This window comes from Nicotiana sylvestris, chromosome 6 (assembly GCF_000393655.2).
Source record: "Nicotiana sylvestris chromosome 6, ASM39365v2, whole genome shotgun sequence".
NCBI classification, from domain to species: Eukaryota; Viridiplantae; Streptophyta; class Magnoliopsida; order Solanales; family Solanaceae; genus Nicotiana; species Nicotiana sylvestris.
This window is the reverse complement of record NC_091062.1, coordinates 7,137,554-7,159,850: the sequence shown is the minus strand read 5'-3', so window position 1 is coordinate 7,159,850 and position 22,297 is coordinate 7,137,554. Positions and strand designations below refer to the sequence as shown.

The following is a 22,297-nucleotide window of genomic DNA, read 5'->3' as shown; positions in this document are numbered from 1 at the left end:
GTGAAGGTTTTCACCAATAAGACTCTCTCATTTTAATTTCTCTCATCTTTCCATCGACCTGCGGTGCCCACGAGGGTTTTCACCAGTAAGACTCTCTCATTTATTCATTTTCCTTGTGTAGAAAGGAGTGTTGCCCCTGATGACTTATACCTCTAGCTCGCCTGACTTGGCATTCCTCAAAGATTGATCGGAAGGTCTTTCTTTGGACCATAATGTGGCTTTTGGATAGGGAGAGAAAGGATATTATAAAGGCTCAAAACAACTTGAATGAGTTCAAAATTACAACTTTTGGAATCAGATCTTTTATAAAACCACAACTTCTGCCCCAATCTTCCTTGCCTAAGGACTTTTGAATTTATTTTGATGGGACGGAACCTTGAGGCTGCCTACGTATCCTTTAAAGGAATAAGGTAGAACGTAGTTCATGACATGGGAATTGCTTTGTTTTTGTTACTTTTCTCTTTTTCTTTTTCTTTCTCTCTCTTTTTTTCTTTTCTTTTCTTCTCCCCCCCTTTTTACCTTTTGTGTTCGTGTTTCTGAACTTGCTACTGATTCCAAAAGAGGAGTATGAAAGGAAATAAATAAGGCTCAAAGGGGTAACAAAGTATAAAGTGTTTAGATAACAGAATAAAATGCCTTCGTCATTCCAACTTCAAAACACGCTAAGTACAAACGACAATTAGACAAACCAAAGAAATCATACACAATATCTTTTGACCGCATCAGAATTGATAGCCATATCTACACATTTGCCTTCTATATCTGTTAAATACAAAGCACCATTGAACAACACTCTCGTTACGATGAACGTCCCCTGCTAATTTGGGGTAAACTTGCCTTTAGCTTCAGGTTGATGTGGAAGGATGTGTTTCAACACCTGCTGACGTACTTCAAATTTCCGAGGATGCACCTTCTTGTTGTATGCTCTTGCCATGATCTTTTGATCTAACTGGCCATGACACACTGCTGCTAGTCTTTTCTCGTCAATCAAACTTAATTGCTCCAAACAGGTTTTGACCCAGTCATCCTCAATGTCGGCTTTAGCAACAATCCGGCGGGATAAAATTTCAACTTCCACAGGTATCACTGCTTCAGTACCATATATCAACGAATAAGGATTTGCACCTACTGAAGTTCGAACAGTAGTGCAGTAACCCAGCAAAGCAAAAGGTAACTTTTCACGCCATTGCCTGGAACCTTGCACCATATTCCGAAGTATCTTCTTTATGTTCTTGTTGGCTGCCTCTATTGCTCCATTCGCCTTGGGGCGGTACGGGGTGGAATTTCGATGCGTAATCTTAAACCGTTGACATACTTCTTTCATCAAATGACTGTTAAGATTAGCACCATTATCTGTGATGATCACCTTTGGGATTCCGAACCGACAAATGATATTTGAATGAACAAAATCGACCACTACCTTCTTGGTCACAGATTTGAAAGTCTTAGATTCAACTCACTTAGTGAAATAATCGATGGCCACCAGAATGAACCTGTGCCCATTTGATGACACAGGCTCAATTGGTCCAATGACATCCATGCCCCAAGCAATAAAGGGCCACGATGCGGACATTGTATGCAACTCAGATGGCGGAGAATGAATCAAGTCTCCATGTACCTGGCACTGATGACACTTGCGCACAAAGCTGATGCAATCCCGTTCCATGGTGAGCCAGTAATAGCCTGCTCGAAGAATTTTCTTTGCTAGAACATACCCACTCATATGTGGTCCGCAAACCCCGAAATGCACTTCTGTCATGATACCCGTGGCTTGTTTGGCATCTATGCATCTCAACAATCCAAGATCTGGAGTCCTATTGTATAAGATTCCCCCACTCAGGAAAAATCCACTAGCCAAACGTCAAATTGTTCTCTTTTGATCACCTGTGTCTTGTACCGGATATACCCTCATCCTGATGTATTCCCTGATATCATGGAATCACGGTTCACCATCAAGTTCTTCCTCAACCACATTACAATAGGCATATTGATCACAAACTTGAATATGCAGAGGGTCAACATAAGCTTTGTCCGGATGATGCAACATTGACGCCAAGGTAGCCAAAGCATCGACAACCTCATTATGGATCCTTGGAATATGCTTGAATTCTATTGATCAAAACCGTTGATAAAGATCATGCAAACATTGTCGATACGGTATGAGCTTTAAATCCCAAGTCTCCCATTCTCTTTGAATCTGGTGCACCAAAAGATCCGAGTCTCCCAATACTAAGACTTCCTGAACTCCCATATCTACAGCTAACCTCAATCCCAAAATGCATGCCTCGTACTCAGCCATATTGTTGGTACAATATAAACGAAGTTGGGCCGTAACAAGATAGTTATACCTTGTTTCAGAAATAAGCACGACCCCTATTCCGACACCTTTCATGTTAGCGGCTCCATCAAAGAAACGTTTCCAACCTGGTTATTTAACCTGATCCACCTCGTCAATATGCATCACCTCTTCATCGGGAAAATATGTTCTCAACGGTTCATACTCTTCATCCACCGGATTCTCGGCCAATGCTTGGGCTTTTATCGCGGTCCGAGTCACATAGATAATGTCAAACTCTATGAGCAAAATCTGCCACTTTGCAAGTCTTCCTATGGGCATAGGCTTCTGAAACATATACTTTAGAGGATCCAGGCGAGAAATGAGGTAAGTAGTATAGGATGACAGGTAATGCTTCAATTTTTGTGCCACCCAAGTCAGGGCACAACATGTCCTTTCAAGGGAAGTATACTTAACCTCATAGGATGTGAACTTCTTGCTGAGATAATAGATGGCTTGCTCCTTCCTGCTAGTGATGTTATGTTGACCCAATACGCAACCGAACTAATTGTCTAGGACTATCAAATAAAGAATTAAAGGCCTCCCAAGTTCCGGCGGGACCAACACAGGTGGTTTGACAAGTACCCCTTGATCTTATCAAATGCCTCCTGGCACTCATCAGTCCATCTAACCGCAACTTCCTTCGTTAACAACTTAAGACGGGCTCGCAAGTTGTTGTGAGTTGAGCAACAAACTTGTTGATGTAGTTTAAACGCCCTAGCAGACTCATCACCCCAGTCTTTTTCCTTGGAGGTGGAAATTTTTGGATAGCTTTGATCTTTGATAGGTCCAATTCAATGCCTCGACGACTAACTATGAATCCCAACAGTTTTTCAGATGGAACACCAAATGCACACTTGGCAGGGTTAAGCTTAAGATTATACCTACGGAGCCTTTGGAAAAACTTCCTCAAATCTACGACATGGTAAGCCTGTTGCTTTGACTTTACGATCACATCATCTACATAAACCTCAATCTCCTTGTCTATCATCATGGAACACAATAGTCATCGCCCTTATGTAAATTGCCCCAGCATTTTTCAAACCAAATGGCATTATCCGGTAGCAATAAGTTATGCATGGTGTGATGAATATTGTCTTTTCTGCGTCCTCCTCATCCATCAAGATCTGGTGGTACCCCGCATAGCAATCCACAAAAGAACCGATCTCATGCTTGGCACAGTTGTCAATCAAAATGTGGATACTTGGTAATGAAAAATTATCATTTGGACTTGCTTTGTTGAGATCACGGTAATCAACGCACACCCTGGTCTTGCCTTCCTTCTTTGGCACTGGCACAACATTAGCTAACCAAGTGGGGTATCGCGTGACTCAAATGACCTTTGCGTTCAAATTCTTTGTGATTTCTTCCTTGATCTTCACACTCATGTCAGTTTTGAACTTCCTTAACTTCTGCTTGACGGGAGGGAATGCCGGGTCAGTGGGCAATTTGTGAACCAGCAAGTCAGTACTTAGACCTGGCATGTCATCATATGACCATTCAAAAAAATATTTATATTCAAACAGTGCTTTGATTATACAGTACTTTGATTATTTCCTCCTTGATTTGTGGTTCCAAGTGTACACTTATCTTAGTTTTCCTGATTTTATCTGGATCCCCTAAATTGATTGCTTCAGTTTCATTCAAATTAGGCTTGGGTTTCTCTTCAAAGTGACTTAGCACTTTACTAATTTCCTCAAATGCTTCCTCTTCATCATACTCTATTTCATCATCATACTCTATTTCTTGGGTTATTATTTCAGAGTTAGATTGGCTTTTAAGACTTGGCCGAAGATTCCTCATGCATGTCATGTCATTGAAACCGGCATAAGAAGAACTATACAAAGAAAGAAAAGAAAATGACACTATCAGGAGTAATGGAAAAGGGAAATTGTATTTCATTGAAAATAAAGGATAGAAGGGTTTGTATATCAAAACAGACGGAAAATAAAAATCTGAAATACAACCCTGGAATAATCCAAATAACTAAAAGGAAAACAAAGCAAACTACCAAAACTCCTTCCGGGTAGGGAGAAGAGTAGCATCCCAATTGTTAAGCTTCACTTTTGGCCCAATAAACTGCACATCCGCTTTGCTGGAACCTTCCCCGATTTCTACCATGTTCACTTCATCAAATAGACTCTGGAACCTTTTAACCAATTCTTCATCAAAATCAACCACAGGCTCAGGAACTGTTGTTACTGGACGCTTCAAGACCTCTGCCTTGATGAAAGACCTGGAGAGACGTGGGACTGGCTAAGAGAGCGACCATGCCTTCTTTTTTAGCTTTCTAGCCTTATTCACATCATCCCCTATATGCTTGAACCCCAGACCAAATGTACCTAGATTTTCACGCAAGGACATTGGCTGCATGATACCTTACAGAGATGCACCCAGACCCTTGCCTGGCACAAAACCATTTTTCAACATCTCGGTTGCTACCATGACGGTTGTAGAAGCTAACTTTGGACCCGAGATGTATTCCCCTTCTGGATACTTTTCAACTGACACCGTTTCGGAAACTTGATAGACCCACGACCCCTTATCTTCTTCAATAAATAGGATGGATGTATCATTGAAAGCACATAAATTCGCATCGCCATGCATAACGATTTCTTATCTATCCCATTCGAACTTCACCATCTGATGCAGAGAAGACGGAACCGCCTTGGTAACATATATCCAAGGCCTACCCAACAACAAATTGTAAAAAACAGCCACATCTAGGACCTGGAACTCCATGGTGAATTCGACTGGTCCTATTGTCAACTTGAGCATGATGTTGCCAATAGAGTCTTTTCCCCCTCCGTCAAAACCTCGGACACATAAGCTGTTCTTGTGAATCCTCTCGTCATCAACTTTTAACTTGTTCAGAATAGAGAGAGGGCAGATGTTTGCACTGGAACCATTGTCAATTAACACCCTTGTGACCACAGAATCTTCGCATTTCACTGTGAGATAGAGGGCTCGATTGTGTTCCGTACCCTCCAGAGGCAAATCATCATCCGAGAATGTGATCCTGTTAGACTCAAATATCTTATTGGAAATCTTCTCCAAATGGTTCACTGTGATTTTGTCGGGGACATGAGCTTCGTTCAGAATCTTCATTAGAGCCTGGCGGTGCTCATCTGAATAGATCAACAATGATAGCAGGGAAATCTGGGAAGGGGTCTTTCCCACTTATTCCATGATGGAGTAATTTTGTACCTTCATTTTTCTCAAAAACTCCTTCGCCTCCTCTTCAGTGACCGGTTTTTTCACTAGAACTGGATTGTCTCTAAGTGTTTTAGCTTTTCTTAACTATTTTGTGGCAAAGCATCTCCCCGAACGAGTTAAACCCTAGGCCTCATTGACTTCTTCTTTCATTTCCTTCCCCTTATAGGTCACTATCACTCGCTCATAATTCCAGGGGACAATCCTGGTGTTAGCTACTGGCAGCTGGGTCACTGGTTTGATAATGATAGGGTCCGTGCGAGCATACTCCACAATTATGACCGGCTTACTTTCTACTCCCGGTACGATCACCTTTGGCTTTTCTTACTTTGCTACAACATCACTTGGAGACCTCTTTTCAATTACCACAACTGGCTTATCATTTGGCATGCTCAACTTGTCTGCCAATCCTTCAGCTATCAAAGAGGTTGCTTTTGTGATGATCGAGTCCTTGATTGACCTGCTTTCACTAGACCAGATTATCATGACAGATTGTGAAGGCTTCTTGGGCTTCCCATCTTTGTGCACTATCTCAATCATGTGCGTTTCAGCATGGGCTGGCAATAGGTTCTGGTTGATGTTGGGTGCTTCTGGGCTCTAGACCACAATTTGGTTTGTATCAATGAGCTCTTGGATGGCGTTATTCAAATGCCAACATTTTTTTGTGTCGTGCCCCAGAGTATCAGAACAGTATGCACATCGGAGAGAATAATCCAGGTTCTTTAGAGGGGGGTTTGGTAGTTTCGACTCAATTGGCCTCAGAACATCCGACTGCCTCAACCTTTGAAATAGGTTGGTATAAGATTCCCCAAGTGGGGTGAAAGTTTTCTTCTGCTGCACCTTTCATTCCTAAATTCTGGCTTCACCCGAAATTTTGACCCAGTAGGGTATCAGTATATTTGTGGAGGTGGGTAAGGGTTTCGTGGAGCTGGGACATGCCATTGCGGGTGAGGAGAGGGTTGAGCATATCACTGCGCATGATGGACATGATATTGGGGTGGCATGACTGAGTACTGAGGCTCTGGTGGGGGGAGGGGGAAGTAGTTTTGGGATTGATTATATGGAATTGGGGTATAGGTTTGAAACTAGGGTCGAGGTTGGGTGTAGTGGGTAGGAGAATCCCCCGGGCCGTGCCACAATCCTGAAACGACTATAGCGTTTCCCAAGCATGCCTCCGGTGCCATTTTGGATTGCCTACGTAGTTGCTTTGATGGCAGAGTAGCTCATGATCTTGCTTGATTTGAGCCCTTCCTCTACAATTCCTCCCATTTTTACTACTTCATTGAAAGACTTACCTATGACCGAGATCAGATGACCAAAGTAAGCAGGCTCCAAGGCCTGAAGAAATTATTCCACCATTTCGTTCTCCTCCATTGGAGGGTTAACCCTTACTGCCTGTTCTCTCCAGCGGAAACCGTATTCTCTGAAACTTTCACTAGGCTTCTTCTCAATCTTAGTCAAAGACAAATGATCTGGAACAATCTCGATGTTGTATTTGAAATGACGAGCGAATGCTTGGGCCAAATCACCCCAGGTATACCATCTGTTGTGATCCTGACGAGTGTACCACTCCACTGCCGCGCCACTCAGACTCTGGCTAAAGTATGCCATTAACAGCTCATCTTTCCCACCGGCTCCTCTCATTTTACTGTAGAATCCCCTTAAGTGGGCCACAAGATCTCCGTGTCCGTCATACAAGTCAAATTTGGGCATTTTGAACCCAATAGGTAGCTGTATGTCAGGGAACAAACACATATCTTTGTAGGCTACACTTACTTGACCTCCCAACCCTTACATGTTTCTCAGCGATTGTTCCAGGCTTCTCACCTTCCTAAACATCTCCTCATGTTCCGGGTTTTTAGGTGGTTTCTCAATCTCAACAAGGAGGTCGAAACGAGGAGTGTAGGAGTAATGATCTGCGGCCTTGAAAGTAGGCTCTGGGGATAGTACTGTAGGGGTGTTCAAAACCGAACCGAAACCGAAAACCGAACCAAAATCGAAGCTTAATGGCTTATTAGTATCGGGTTAACAGTTTAACGGACGGAGAACAGATTGAATTTTTTTTATTAGCGGCTTATCGGTTTGGGGGGCGGATTATTCAATTTTCTTAACGGATAATCCATTAACCCGTTAAGAATATATATATTTATTAAATCCAATCCAAATATATATATATATAATTTATTTTATCCATATCTATCTATATTATTATAAAAGTACGAATGTTCCACGCTAAATGTTGATCGATAAAAATATCCTCAAAACATTAATCGGTTTTTATGCCCTTACAAGCCTAAATTCCTTCAACGAGATGATTTATGTTGGATACAATTGTAATATTGAACTTTACCAACTATTTTCGACGTTTTAATTCAACTAAACTTCTGCCTACTTGAATTTTGTCAATCCACCAGGAATTTGAAATCGTTCCCGGTTCAAATTGATAACTGTTTCAAACTCATATTTCTCCTCTTCACCGTTTTCGAGTATTAAGGTTTATATGCACTAATAACTTCTGTCTTATTTAACATAATATCAAGACACACGGTTTTCTTTTCAATTGTTTTGAATTATTATTAGGTAATAATTTTATAAACTTTTTGTGATCCTACATTGTTTGATTCGTAAAGAAATCTCTTCCTATTCATTTTATATATAGTCGCATGTAGTAACTTTTTATATGTTTTATTTCTGTTCTATACAATAGGATTAAGATTTTAATGTATGATTTTGTACTAATTGACACAAAATTATTTCTGTGACTTCTACGTCTATTAATTAGAGATGCTAATTTTCACTTTCACCTAAAATTACATTTGTTTTTTCTTATCTTGGGCAAATATCTTTGTAAGTTCTAACTAACAGAACTCTTGGCTTAGCAATTCTGTCCAAGCAGATGACCTGTTAAAATATACAGTATGCCCACTTCTAATCATAATATTAGTACACCAAGAAATCTTTCACATGGACTAAGGCCAATGTGCATAAACATAAATAAGATTCTAGACAGATGATTTACCCATCACGGTGTCTCTTCTGCTTCGTCCCTCTTAGTACATCGACCACCTATTTAAACATACAAAGACTAAATTTTATTTTATTTTGATTGAATTAGGACGATAAACAGCCCGATAAGAGCTATCCGATATCAATCCTCCCGATATCTTATCGGGTGGCTAGCGGATTAATATATTTAAAATCCGATAACCGATAAACCAAACTATTAAGAGTAAATAACCGCCTAATCCACTCGATAAGAAGCCTTATTATCTTGAGTCTGGAATAATGGCTCACTAGAAGATCGATGGAGTGTAGCTGGTGGAGGTGGTACGAAAACAGGGGTAGCTGGTGGGGGGTATGGGGTTGCTTTGGCTGGTGGAGCTTGTATGGTTTAGGAAGTGGTGCCATAATAGTGGTAGTATGGGGTGAAGCTTGGTGCATGTTGTGGAGAAGAATCAACAGTGGGAGGTTCTTGGGATTGAGCTAGTGGCAGGATGAAAGCAGGGTTGGCGGGGTATGATGGTAGTGGATGCCCTTTCATCCATGCCTGGTACATTTCGGCCATCTGGTTTTTCAACTTATGTAACTCCTCTTTCAAACCAACCTTAGGCTCCTCCATCTCTTTCGGTGGATCAATAATACTTGCGTCCAGTTCTTGGCCAGCCATGATCAACTTGTTTTTAGACCTGGTGTTGTACGGATGGATTTTTAGAATGTCAAACAAACTAACCACCTTCATGTTCTCATTGACAACAACAACAACTTGTTAGTGTTTAAGATTTAACAGATAGGCAACCGCATATTTGGGATGCAATGCACCTAAACAGTTAAAGCTTCTATCGTGTATTTGAACGGCTGCATGCTTCATCCCGGCTTTTAACTAACTCTTCTCATTTTGTGCTTTCTCTTTTTTTTCTTTTTACTCCAATCCCTCTTTAATCACTATTGGACTTTCCCACTTGTTTTTGTTACTTCCCTTTTTATTTTTCACTCGCTTTTCTCTCTCATTTTGCCATTATTTCTTTCCCCTCAGTTTTCTTTTATTTTCTCTCCTCTTTTTCCTTTTCATTTTATGGTTATGATCGAATCCTATGGGGATTGCCTACGTATCATGATGCTGCATGAATCAAATCATTACGTAGTTCAGGGGATAAATGCAAAATAAAAGAAAAATACATTTTTTGGGTTTTCAAATTTTCATAAAATAAAATAAAAACAAAAACATCCTGATTACAACGACTTCTCCTACAGAATTAAACATAAAAACTAACAGACTTGAAAGGTGGACTAACGGACTCCAAAAGAAAAATGAAAATACGAACTCGAAGTGGACTAATGAACTCCAAAAAAAACTGAGAATACAGACTCGAACAATAAAATCAGAAATACATGAGTGCCTCAAATGTTGCTCTAGGGGGCCACGGGACATCAGTCGGTCTCGCCGCGGGCCTATGCGCCATATCTTCTTAGAGGTGAAATAGGTTATCCATGATCTGTCGGACAAAAATCATAACTGAAGCGAAGAACGTGGACCTGGTCATGTCCTTGCATTCGTTGCACTTCATCATAATGTAGTCCGCAATCCTCCTAACCCTCTCCCTGATAATACCCTTCCTTTGTAGCAACCGTCCGATCTGCTGTGATCTGGCCCCCAAAACTTGTTCGGTTGTATGATTTTGCTCTTAAAGTTATTGCAGGTGTTTTTCTAACTGCGACATTAGGGCATATAAGTGTTCTCTTTCTGCTTTGAAGTCTCTTGCCTTCTTGGCCATTTTGTCCTCGAGAGTAGTTAGCTTTTTCTTCAGGTTCGCGACTTCTCTATCATATTTCCTTTTCAACTGCCGAACAAACTCTGCTCGACCCTCTGCGTTCTTTGCCAACTGTGCCCGAGCTCTTGCCAGACTACCTTCAGATTTTTCCAAATCATTCTCGCACTCACATACTTTCTTCTTAAGACCCTTTATGAGTCTTTCATCCGTTCGGTTCCTTTCCTGATTCTCAGCAGCTATCTTCATTTTTTGGATCTGGGCTTGAAGGGCTTTGTTTTTTTGGGCCAACTTTTTATTCTCCCCTTCATCAGCAGCATCCTGTACACTGCTATCAAATTTAAGATTTCTGATTTGTCCCTCCAATTTGCTTATTGTGGCCCTGTAGCTTGTCTCTTTTGCCAACCAACCTCATTGCTCCTGCGCCGCATCAGTGAACTATTGGACATGGGGCCTTTTGGCAGGTTGTTCGGGTTCCTGATGGACTTGAGACCTTTTACTATACCAGGCCGTATAACTAGGATCTAACTCGCCTTTGGACAAATCATGTACCTGAGTCTGTGACAGTTTGGTACTTGCCTAGCTGGCGCAGAACCCTGTGTGGAGCATATGGCTGAATACGTTGGAGACCAATTAATAGAAGAAAACACACTTCGGCCAACATATAAATGACTTTAATGACCGGGAGCCAACCGAATGTCCACTCAATTTTGCTTGCAGTCAAAGAACTCAAATGTGCGAACCATGCCTCCGTACCTTCTGGAAACTCATGACCCTCTACCCAGTTTTCATGTTCTTCAATGCATTTAAGATCGGTCATACCATAGTTCATTACCCCGGACGATGGCAAAAGGTGTTCTTCCATCCAAAGTTGTAAAAGCATGTGCAACCCTCAAAAAGTTTCCCCCCGCTCGGCAAACAGTTAGAGCTCGGTAAATCTCTTCTAGGATCATCGGTACAATAGTGCCATTAGCCTTTTTAATCATGAAGTCGGCCATTCCTACGAGCCCCAACTCTATATGTCCATCCTTCCTTGTGCAGATTAAGGAACCCAAGAATGCCACTATAAAGGCCAGTCCCCGATGTGATTCCCATTTTTATTTGTTCCCTGAATGAGTTAGACTAGTATCCGGAGCCTCAAAACCGCGGGGATCTCCATAACGACGGTACATGAAGTATAATGTGCAAAATCCCTCAGCCAAATTTCTATTTTTGACTTCCCGACTGATACTCAGAAGGTTCAGAAACTTGTGAGGAGTCACCGCTCTCGGTGCCACTGGGTATCGGCTCTTGAGATTCCCACTAAGGCCCGCATAGCCCGCTATTTTCTCAAGTGTAGGAGTCAGCTCAAAGTCAGAGAAATGGAATACATTATGCGTTGGGTCCCAAAAAGGTATTAAAGCTTCAATTATATCCAATCTCGGTTTAACCTTCAAAAGACCAGTGAGACCCCCCAAAATTTTTATCGCAGCACCTCTGATGACCTTTCCTAAGTCATTCCACAACATATGGAGTTCTAGCGGGATTTCCTCTACAACTTTAAAAGGTTCATTTTCAATAGTGCTCATCCGGCACATTTATTTAAAGTGATCGATTAAAAAAATCATGATTTATTTTGACTCAAAAGAAGATTATCAATTTTTTCAAAATTGCAATTCGAAACAAAAACAACTTTGCAAATACGACCCTTCAGCACCTCAGGAAAGAAGATTTTAGGGTTGTGTTCGCTAATTGGCCAAATTTTTTAAAAAGGACCACATGTGGCAATTCTTACAAAAACAGTCTTCTGACGCCCTTTTGGGGACATTTTGACTATTTAGACAAGAAGGACATCACCTAATTTTATTTATGTCAGCATAACAACATTTCATATTTTTGGGTTATTGTTTTTTTGCAAAAGGAGTTGGACTCGGTGAAGGTTGTCTACGTATCCCACATCCGGTGAGAATTAAACCCGTGTAGTTCGGTCAATTTTGACGCAACAGAAAAACACAAACACTTTGAAATAGCTTTTGCTCTTCTTCTTTTTTTGTTTTTTTTTTCAAAAAATTTCGGTAGAGTTTTGGGATATTTTGGACACCAAGTTTTTTACAGGCGAGTAATTTCCTCTCTCCTACCTCAATTTGTTTTTTCTCAATTTTTCTTCCCTATTCTAGAAGCCGGTCAACATGTAATCCAAATCAAATAAATGTGCAACTAGCAAGTAAAAATGTATCAGGATGGTCTTTTGATTTCGGGTACACCTGTCCTAGACGGACCCAACCCCTGTGTTGAGTCCCCAAAGTCAAATGCACGTGATGCAAACAAGCGTTCCTACTAAGGATCTGGCATAAGACTATGTTTAAAACCTGGGTATATTGTTCTAGACCAGGCTTACCCGTGTGGAGAGCTCGAGCCGGGGGGCAACATACCGGGAATACAGAAGCTTCACCGGCTTTGCAACTTGTCAGAACCTCATTCTAAAATTGGGATATGAATCTAACAAAAAAAAAGTCACACGAAGTACACCCTTCCCAGATGATTTAGAAGACTTAGAGAGAAGAGGGTTTCGTAACAATTTACATACAGTCCAAACAATATCAAAGCGGTAAAAAACGGCAATTAGCACATTAGGCTCAAACATATAAAAATCAGATAATAAATAAAAGCCAACATAATAGTTATTCTAAGCTCGAATTCTAAACCCTGAACCAGAAGTTTTGGGTTCTTGTCACCAGCAGAGTCACCAGAGCTAGGGCTGTGCATTTGGATCAGATATCCGAAATCCGATCCGACCTGCTCTATTTCGGATTTTCGGATTTCGGATTTTTAGATTGGATACGGATTATGTTTCATAAAATTTCGGATTTTCGAATTGGATTCGGATTGGCATGATTTTAATCCGATCCGATCCGAAATCCGAAATTATATGGGCTTATATATAAATACTACCCTAAAATTTTAGGGTTAGGTATACTTATTCATTTATCAGATAGACCCTAGGTTATATCGATGTTCAGTCCTCTTTTCTGCCTCTCTTCAGTCTTCACAGCTCAGTGACTCAGTCTTCTCGAACTCGAAGTCTTCACTCTTCATCTCAGTCCGACCAAGCTTCCGCCTTTCGTCTTCACTCTTTATCTCAGTCCTCTCGAAGTTTCAAGCCAGTGAACTCTAAGTTCACTCGAAGTAGAAAACTAATCTCGAAGTCTCAACTCTCAAGTCTTCACATTCAATTTCCAATCAAGAGCAAACGACGCAAAACCCTAGTAGATGGTAATCCTGGCATTCTCTCTAACTATTAGTTATTATTGGTTCATTTTTGCTTTTCCCCCTCTCTCTTAGAGCTCAAATGTGATGTTTTCCACCTTTTATTTCACGGCAGAAATCAAATAATGTGTGTTTTTTGTGTCTTTTGTGTGTGTGTGTGTTAAAGAGATATTACAACATCTTTATTTTGAATTTTCATACTATTTTTCAATTTTTGTATGTATGTATCGATTTTGTCTTTATGTTCTGTTTTTTATCTCTCTTTCATTTTCTATTCTTCTATTTCTAATTTTATTTTGGTTTTTTTGTTTGTTTTGGTAGATGAAAAACGAGACAGAGACAGTGAATGAACTTCAAATTGTTGGAAAAGTTGGTGAAACTAATGCTTCAACTAATTCAGATTCAACAACCAACAACAGTGAATCTGAACCTGGTTCGAAGAAAAGAAAAATGGTTAAAGAAAGATCAATAGCTTGGCGCTACTTCAACAAGTTCACTGATGTCGAGGGTGTGAAAAAAGCGAGATGCAAGTTTTGTTCAGAAGAATATGTAGTTGATACCAAGAATAGCGGCACAAGCAATTTGTTATTGCATATTCCCAAATGTCCGACCAATCCCTACAAGGCAGAAGGTAGCCAGACAACATTAGATTTTCAACCGCAAGGTCTAACAGGTGATGTTTCAGTTATCCCTTGGAAATTTGATCCAGAGGCATGTAGGAGGGCTTTAACTCGTATGATTATTAAAGATGAACTTCCCTTTATTTTTGTTAGAAAAATATGGATTTAGAGACTTTGTGAGAAGTCTTCAACCTTTATTCCATATTCCATCTCGTACTACTATGACTAGGGATTGTCTTGAGATGTACCATGAAGAGAGACTTGCTTTGAAGTCTATTCTTAAAGAATCAAAACAGAGAATATGTATTACTACTGATACATGGACTTCAATTCAAAGAATTAATTATATGTGTGTTACAGCCCATTACATTGACAATAATTGGAAATTGCATAAAAGGATATTGAATTTTTGTCCAATTACTGGTCATAAAGGTCAAGATTTAGCTAGTGGTATTGTAAGTGTTTACTTGAATGGGGAGTGGATAAAGTATTTACTGTGACAGTCGATAATGCGAGTTCCAATGATGTGATGGTTAGAGAGTTATCCAAGCAATTTACTAGATGGAACACTAACTTGATGGAAGGTAAGCATGTCCATGTGAGATGTATGGTCACATCATCAATCTAGTTGTTCAAGATGGGTTGAGAGATGGGAGTGTGTCTGTTGAACGAATAAAACAAGCTGTTAGGTACATAAGACAATCTCCCGCAAGATGGAAAAAGTTTAAAGAATGTTGTGATCTTGATAGGATAACTTCTAAAAAATCATTGTGCTTGGATGTTCCTACTAGGTGGAACTCCACATATTTGATGTTGAAGGTTGCTACAGTTTATGAGGAAGCCTTTACAAAGTATTGTGATATTGATTATGGTTTGATGTCATGTATTTCTAACTGCATTTGTGAGGATGGACAACCTGCAGGTCCACTTTTAAGTAGTGATTGGGATAGTGTAAGACGTATTGTGAAGTTTCTGGAAATTTTTTATGAACTCACCTTGAAAGTATCAGGTACACTTTATATTACGTCTAATGTGCACTTTCTTGAAATATGTGTTGTTGATTCTTCTTTGAAAGAGTTGATGCAAAATGAAGATGCTTTCTTGAGAGAAATGGCAAAGAATATGAAAGAGAAATTTGACAAGTATTGGGGGGATCCACATAAGATGAACAAAATGATTTTAATCTCATGTGTGCTTGATCCACACCATAAGTTTAATACTCTTTCATTTGCACTTGGTGCTATGTTTGGAGAAACAGTAGGTTTGAAAATACAAGAGGATGTGAAAACATACATGGATACTTTGTTTAATGTGTATGCAATGAAAAATGGTGGTTCTGGTTTATGTCCGTCTTCTCCATCTTCTCCATGTTCTGGTCCATATTCTTCATCATTGCTCTCAAAATTCATGCTAGATTTAAAGAAGCATAAGAAATGTGGCAGAGTTGATTCTAAAACGGAGTTAGATAAATATTTGGGTGAAGATGTTGAGGAAGACCATGAAAAATTTAACATTCTGGGGTGGTGGAAGTTGAACTCACCTAGATTTCCCACTCTTGCTGAGATGGCACGTGATGTGCTAGCCATTCCGATTTCTAGTGTTGCCTCAGAATCAGCCTTTAGCACCGGCGGATGCATACTTAATCCATTTAGGAGTTCATTGACTCCTAGATTGGTTCAAGCTCTTGTGTGTGTCCAAGATTGGCTTCATAATGAATCAACAACTTCGGTTAAAATTGAAGAAGATTTAGATAATCTTGAACAACTTGAAGCTGGTAAGCCTATCTTATTACTTGTGTTTAATATATACTTTATTTGTATGTTTATTTAGATTACTTCTAAACTAATTTCTTGTGTTACTATTTTATTATACAGAATTTATGAATACGGGAAGAGAGCCTTGCATTGTCGACATATAGTGATTTTTCATTTGTTGTACAAGCTCAGGTATTTCATTATACACTTGCTCCTTGTTTTGTTGTATGTTTCTGGAATTTGGAATTCTAGATAGCTTGAAGCTTTAAGCTGTCTTTTTCTTTCTCTGAAAATGCTCTTTGAATTGTTTGAAATTGCAGATTTTTAACTTGTCTCACAGTCCTACTGAGAATCTGAGATTGAGAGCTACATTTGGCCTGGTTGCTGGTTTATGTTGACTATTGTGGCTTCCCAAAAGTTGGAACTTGGAACTCTTTTGTTTTGTGTAATATGTTAAAGAACTATTGGGACTTTAGTAGTTTGGTTTGTTTTATTTTGCTATGACAATATGGTTTGAAAGACAATTGATTGTGTTTTGTTTGGGGTCTTCAGTTTGGTTTGGTTTGAAACTTTGAAAGACAATTGTTGCATTATGTAAATTTCAGATTGTGGTTTTGTTTGGAGATGAATGGTGTTTACTGTCCAGTAACAGTTGTGTGGAGAACTGGAGATGAATGGATATAAATTATGTTTTGTTTGCATTGTTAAATAGTTCGAACATTGTTACCCAGTTGTGTAAATTCAACTCAGTTGCATTATTAATTTTTATGAGTACTCAGTTCAGTTAGTTGTGTAAATTGAACATTGTTAACAATGTTAAGTTCGAACAAGTATTTGGAAAGTGATTGCTCAATTTGTATTTGGAAAGTAATTCCCAACATTTGTTTATGTACTTCGAACAAGTACTCCAATGAGTGACAATCCGATTCGACAATCCGAAAAATTATCCGATCCAAAGTTTAAAATCCGATCTGATCCAATGTTAATTCGGATCGGATTCGAATTTCCCTTTTCAGAATCCGAAATCCGAAATTCGAATCCGAAATATGTTAAATCCGATTCGATCCAATCCATGCACAGCCCTAACCAGAGCTGTCACACCTCTTTTTTCTACCCCCGAAATGGATATAAGGGAGTTTTTTCCAATTTAAGTGACAATCGAAATGGGATTATTTTTTTAAGTTCAGAGTCGCCACTTGGGATAATTATATGGTGTTCCAAGTCACCGGTTTAAAATTCTGAATCAAGGAAAAGACTCTATTTATGGTCCGCGAAATACAAAAATCCGGGTAAGGAATTCTATTAACTCGGAAGAAGGTGTTAGGCATTTCCGAGTTTCGTGGTTCTAGCACGGTCGCTCAACTATTATATTGGCCTAATTATCTAATTAATTACATATTTTAAATCTACGTGCATTATTAACTTTCTAACCGCTTTTAATATTTTAGGAAAAATTCAAGGTTATTTAAAGCACATCGTAAGCCACGCTACATGAAATGCACCTGCGATTCACGACACATTTTATTTAACCTTATTGAGAATTGGAGCTGGGTCACATGAAATGTACACCCGAATTTTAGCAATTACAAATCACAACTACATCACGGGAACCGTACCCGTAGTCATGATAAATATTTAATTAACGCACCTAAAGCAAACTATGAAATTCATTTTTAGTAACCAAGTTATAATATTTGTGAGGGCCATGAGTGGTCTAATTATGGATGTCACACCTCAATCCATTTTTTTATGAAATCATACTTAACTATAGCCATCTAAAGATGTTTGGATTTTCATCTAATTTAAAATTCAATCTAGAGCTACTCAAAACAAGCCTACATGGGGTAATATACTTAAATAGTTAACTATTTGGGGCAGGTTCCAGGCTTGCAATAAGCCCAAAAACTCCCATAAGTCCTAAGAGGGAAACTGGGCTCGAGGTGAGGCCCAGAATTGAAGATGAATCAACAGGAGGCATCGGGGTTCAACTGGGCCAACTACAAAGCCCAGTTCTTAAAGACAAAGCCATGTTGTACGACTTGTTTTTATTATTTGAAGTGAACTTCGTTACATGAACATCCTAAGATCAAACAATGCATTTAAACCAAAAATAAAGAAAAAACGAAACAACGAAGCTAAGGCTGAAGTGCCCTAGCTTGAAACGTGACTGGGCTGTCTCAATTTGAGCCCATATCAGGCCTTATTCGAAACTCAACAGTCCTCTTACCCTATTACAACCCAAATCACTTGTAAATTTTAACTAGATTAAAAAGCATATCCTGAGACCAAATCATGTTACTATATTAATGATACAACACTTAGAATCATAGCAGCCTGCACATAATTCATTCTTTATCACTGTCATAAGATAATTATATTCCTAACTTTAACCAAACGTAAACATGATTTCAACACATATGGCTTACTAACATGGATTCATTCATGACTAATCCCAACTATAAACATGCATTCATATTTACAGAATTAATGGCGAGCATGCTGAAGGTGTTCAATCACCTGAACTCATATGGCAACTCACAGACAACAATTTAATACAGTCCCACGTATTACATTTAAGGTATAACTGAAGCTACCTAGCTAAAATGCAAAAAACAACAACTAAAATTAACTCTAACTTTCAACATTCAAACGCCATGACTAACTGCCTAGAGGTGAACATCAAATTTAAGCCAAACATTTCAAAAATGAACAGAAAACTACGAGTAAAAGAAAAACAAGGAAAAAGTCATTGAACAACAACGGATCTGGAGTTTCACTTTCCAATCAGCATATTATAGCCATATTTTTGCAGTTGTGATAGTATCTGGATACAACAAAAGGGAAAGAAAATCTCAAAATCAGCTAAAGTGAATCAATAAAGAAGGACCAACAGCAGTAAATAACAAAAAGAACCAAGCAGCTTCTGTGATCAACTATTTTCAGCTTGGAGAAAACTAGAAATCCTCATGAAAAGACTTTAAAGTTCTAAAAGAAAGATCAGAGGCAATTTGAGCCAACTTTGATAATAAGAGTGTAGAGAACCTTTTGATAATTTTCAGGGAATAAAAATCTATCTTAGTCTCTGATTTTTGTATGAAAGAAGGGTACTACTTATAAGCCTCCAAAGCCATGTGTTGAATAACCAATTAGGAAATATTCCCTTCAGCTTGAAAAGGCATCTTTCTAACAGAATTGGGACAACTGGCTATCCCTCATTGGCTTATGCATTTTGTGCAAACCAAACGAAACCAGCTGCCCCTATTCTAGAGCCTTCCTAATGTGAAAATTATCTGAAAGTCCTTGTTTTATTTCCCCACTTAAACCCTAAGTTTCTAGTTGTGCAATTAAACCCCTAGAAATTCTAATGATTTACAGACTAAGGCAAACAAAAATAAAAATCTGAATTAAAACAAGGAAGATCAAATGGAGCCAAATTCTAATTCAATTAAGCCTTTAATTAAACTTAAATTCCTTTATCATTGAACTGAAATCAGAGATGACACAACACATACACATTTGAACCTAATACTAGCATGAATCCAGAATAATGAGTCATTCTCTAAGGACTAAACCATCCTATCAATATTATTACATCAGTACAACATGATCAATGCAAGGAAACTAACCTACTGATCCGAAATTATCCAAACTAAACCAATATCGACAAACCCTAAAATAACAAACTGATCAATTAGTAATTTAGGTAAAAATGCTTAGCTAATGAACCCTAAAACTACTGATTAAACAAGTCTAAATACTGAAACAAGGAAGATTTTTTTTTAAACAGATGAAGAATGAACAGATTAACAAAAAATGAAAGAAAACAAAAATAAAAAAGAACATAGTCTAAAACTTGAAGAAGAGATAAAGAAGGTGGAAAGGTGAATGATACCTTGCCAAGAAGAGTCAACAGTTCTTTTTAGGTCTGTTTCATCCCGGTTGACCAACAGAGGTCTTTTCCTTCAAGGGATCCGGTCTTGCATGGCTTTGACTGGATCTCCTTGAAAGAAAAGACTTCTGGAAGTCAAACCTTTGAAAAAGAAAAAGCACGGAACTCAGACTCGACAAAAACAGAAAACCCCTTTCTTAGATTTGCAATTCCAGAGTTTTGCGGAGTTATTTGGAAAAATCAGTGAGGTATTTAAGGAGAGGAGGGTACAGGGGTAGCCTGTTGAAATTTTGGACCGATTTGAAGGGATTAGGGTTTAGAACCTGACTTTGGATCTAAGATTCGATGATTTGGGTGGGGATTTTGGAGAAAAGGCTTGCAGGTCTGGAACAGAAAGGGGAAAGAGGTTATATGGTGTTAATCTGGGGGTGTTTGGGGTGTCGCCGCCGCCGTAGGCGATTTCCGGCGGGTGGTTGATGGAAGAGACGATAGGGATTTTGGGGCGACGTCTCTAGGGTTCGTTTGAGAGAGATGAGGGTTAGGGTTGGGGTTCGAATGAGGGGGAGGCTTTCAGACAGCTATATACTAAGTGATTTCCTAGTTCCGAACCATTGGATCAAAAGAATCCAACGGTTGTGATAAGACAGGGGTAAAACGGGGTCGTTTAGTGGTGGAGGAAGACCTGGACCGGGTATTTGGTTCTTGGGCTCGGATTTGGGGCGGGTTTGGGGTGAAAATGGTTTGGGCTTCAGCAATTTTGGCCGGGAGCCCTTTATTCTCAAACTCCCTTTTTCTTTTTTATCTCTTTTCTTTTGCTTTTTTTTAATTATTAAAAATCCTAAATTAATATAAATTGTAAACTAAACTAATTATCTAATTACAAAAATTATAGAATTACTTGATCCTAAATTAAAAAAAAGAAAATCAGTAATCTAAAAATGTAAAATGAGCCATTTTTGTGATTTTTATTTTTTTAATAAAACAAATTATTAACTAATTAATCCTAAAAATATAAAAACAAAACCTGAATGCAATGCATGGTATATTTTTGACGTTTTTCCATAATTTTAATAAAAATTAAACGTGCACAAAAATGCAAGCAATTAACACAAAATTCTACAAAATTGCAAATAATTGAAAATTTTACTTCTTTAATTTGTAGGAGTATTTTACATAAGACAAATATCACGTGCTCACAATATATATATATATAGATAATAAGCAAACTGAAAATATTAATATATTTATTATTTTTTAAATGTTAACATCACTGGCTGCTCAACAAATGAGAGGACACTTTGTTGAAAAAACACTGTTTCGTCGAAAGATTCTGTACATCTGCTTTTTCTCGACGCATTTCTTTAGATAAAGACTTCATTTTTTCCTTGCAACAGAACAATAAAAGCCAGTCATTGAGGGAATTGAATTTTTTTGTACAACCAAAGAAATATACCAAATTCACAAATTAAAATTCTACCTACCAAGTACTGTCTGCAACAACTGGAATTTGTTGCTAGCATAGCCAAAAGTTACTTAGCTCCGTTTGGCTATAGATTTTGTCTTTACTTTTTAAAATATTTTTAAAAATATTATTTGTTTATGAAATATGATCATGTTTTTGGAAAAAAATTCATATTTTCAAATTTTTAAAAACTGATTTAAGGCAATTTTTGGGTGAAAGTTTTTCTTCCACTCACAAAACTTTTAACTTTTTTTAAAATAAAATACATGTCCAAACATCACTCTAACTATCAAAAATTATTTTTCAACACAACTTCAAAAATTATTTTTTCAAGTTTTAATCAAATATATATCCAAACGCTTTAGAATTTAGGAATAGTTGATAGTGATATCAAAATATCAAGGAAATTAAATGATGATATGACAAGCTTTATTTGGTAAGGAAACTATGCAACTACTTTTCTTCCTAAGAATACACAAAAATGATATTCTTTTAATGAAATCCAACAAAGTTGGAAGGAAGTATTAAACTATGTGAAGCATACCACATTCATCTTATATTGTGGAAAATTTTGAACTTGATTTATTGGATCATTAAAAACACCTTTGAGCTTGATTTATGGTTCATTAAAAATAACTAGGCGTAACTGGTAAAGTTGTTGTCATATGACCAGGAGGTCATGAGTTCGAGCCGTGAAAATAGCCTCTTGCAGAAATACAAGGTAAAACTGCGTACAATAGACTCTTATGGTCTGGCCCTTCCTCGAACCCTGCGCATAGCGGAAGTTTAGCACACCGAATTACTCTTTCTAAAAAAACACCTGGGCATGAATATGTTCTATGTTTAGTGTTTTTCATCACTTCAATAAAGTCGTTGAAGTCAAGAAGACGATCTGCATTTACATTAAAGTTTTTGAACTACAGGAAGTTAATGCAAGAGTTCATACAAATAAGCAACTTTTTACCAAAAAATATTAGTTACAAAGCATTTTAATAACATAAGGCCCTTCCTC

At 38.3% G+C, this 22,297-nt stretch overlaps 2 protein-coding genes across 2 annotated transcripts; one reads left to right on the top strand and one right to left on the bottom strand.

Annotated features, from left to right (window-relative positions):
* Positions 1–817: 817 nt before the first annotated feature.
* LOC138870230 (uncharacterized) lies at positions 818–1,573 on the bottom strand. The gene is made up of 2 exons (XM_070148023.1): positions 1,494–1,573; positions 818–1,331 (listed from the first exon to the last, which is right to left on the bottom strand). The coding sequence occupies exons 1-2, from the start codon at positions 1,571–1,573 to the stop codon at positions 818–820; spliced, it is 594 nt and encodes a 197-aa protein (XP_070004124.1).
* Positions 1,574–13,881: 12,308 nt separating this feature from the next.
* On the top strand, positions 13,882–14,349 carry LOC138870229 (uncharacterized). Its single transcript, XM_070148022.1, has one exon. The coding sequence runs from the start codon at positions 13,882–13,884 to the stop codon at positions 14,347–14,349; it is 468 nt and encodes a 155-aa protein (XP_070004123.1).
* The last annotated feature ends 7,948 nt before the right edge of the window (positions 14,350–22,297 follow it).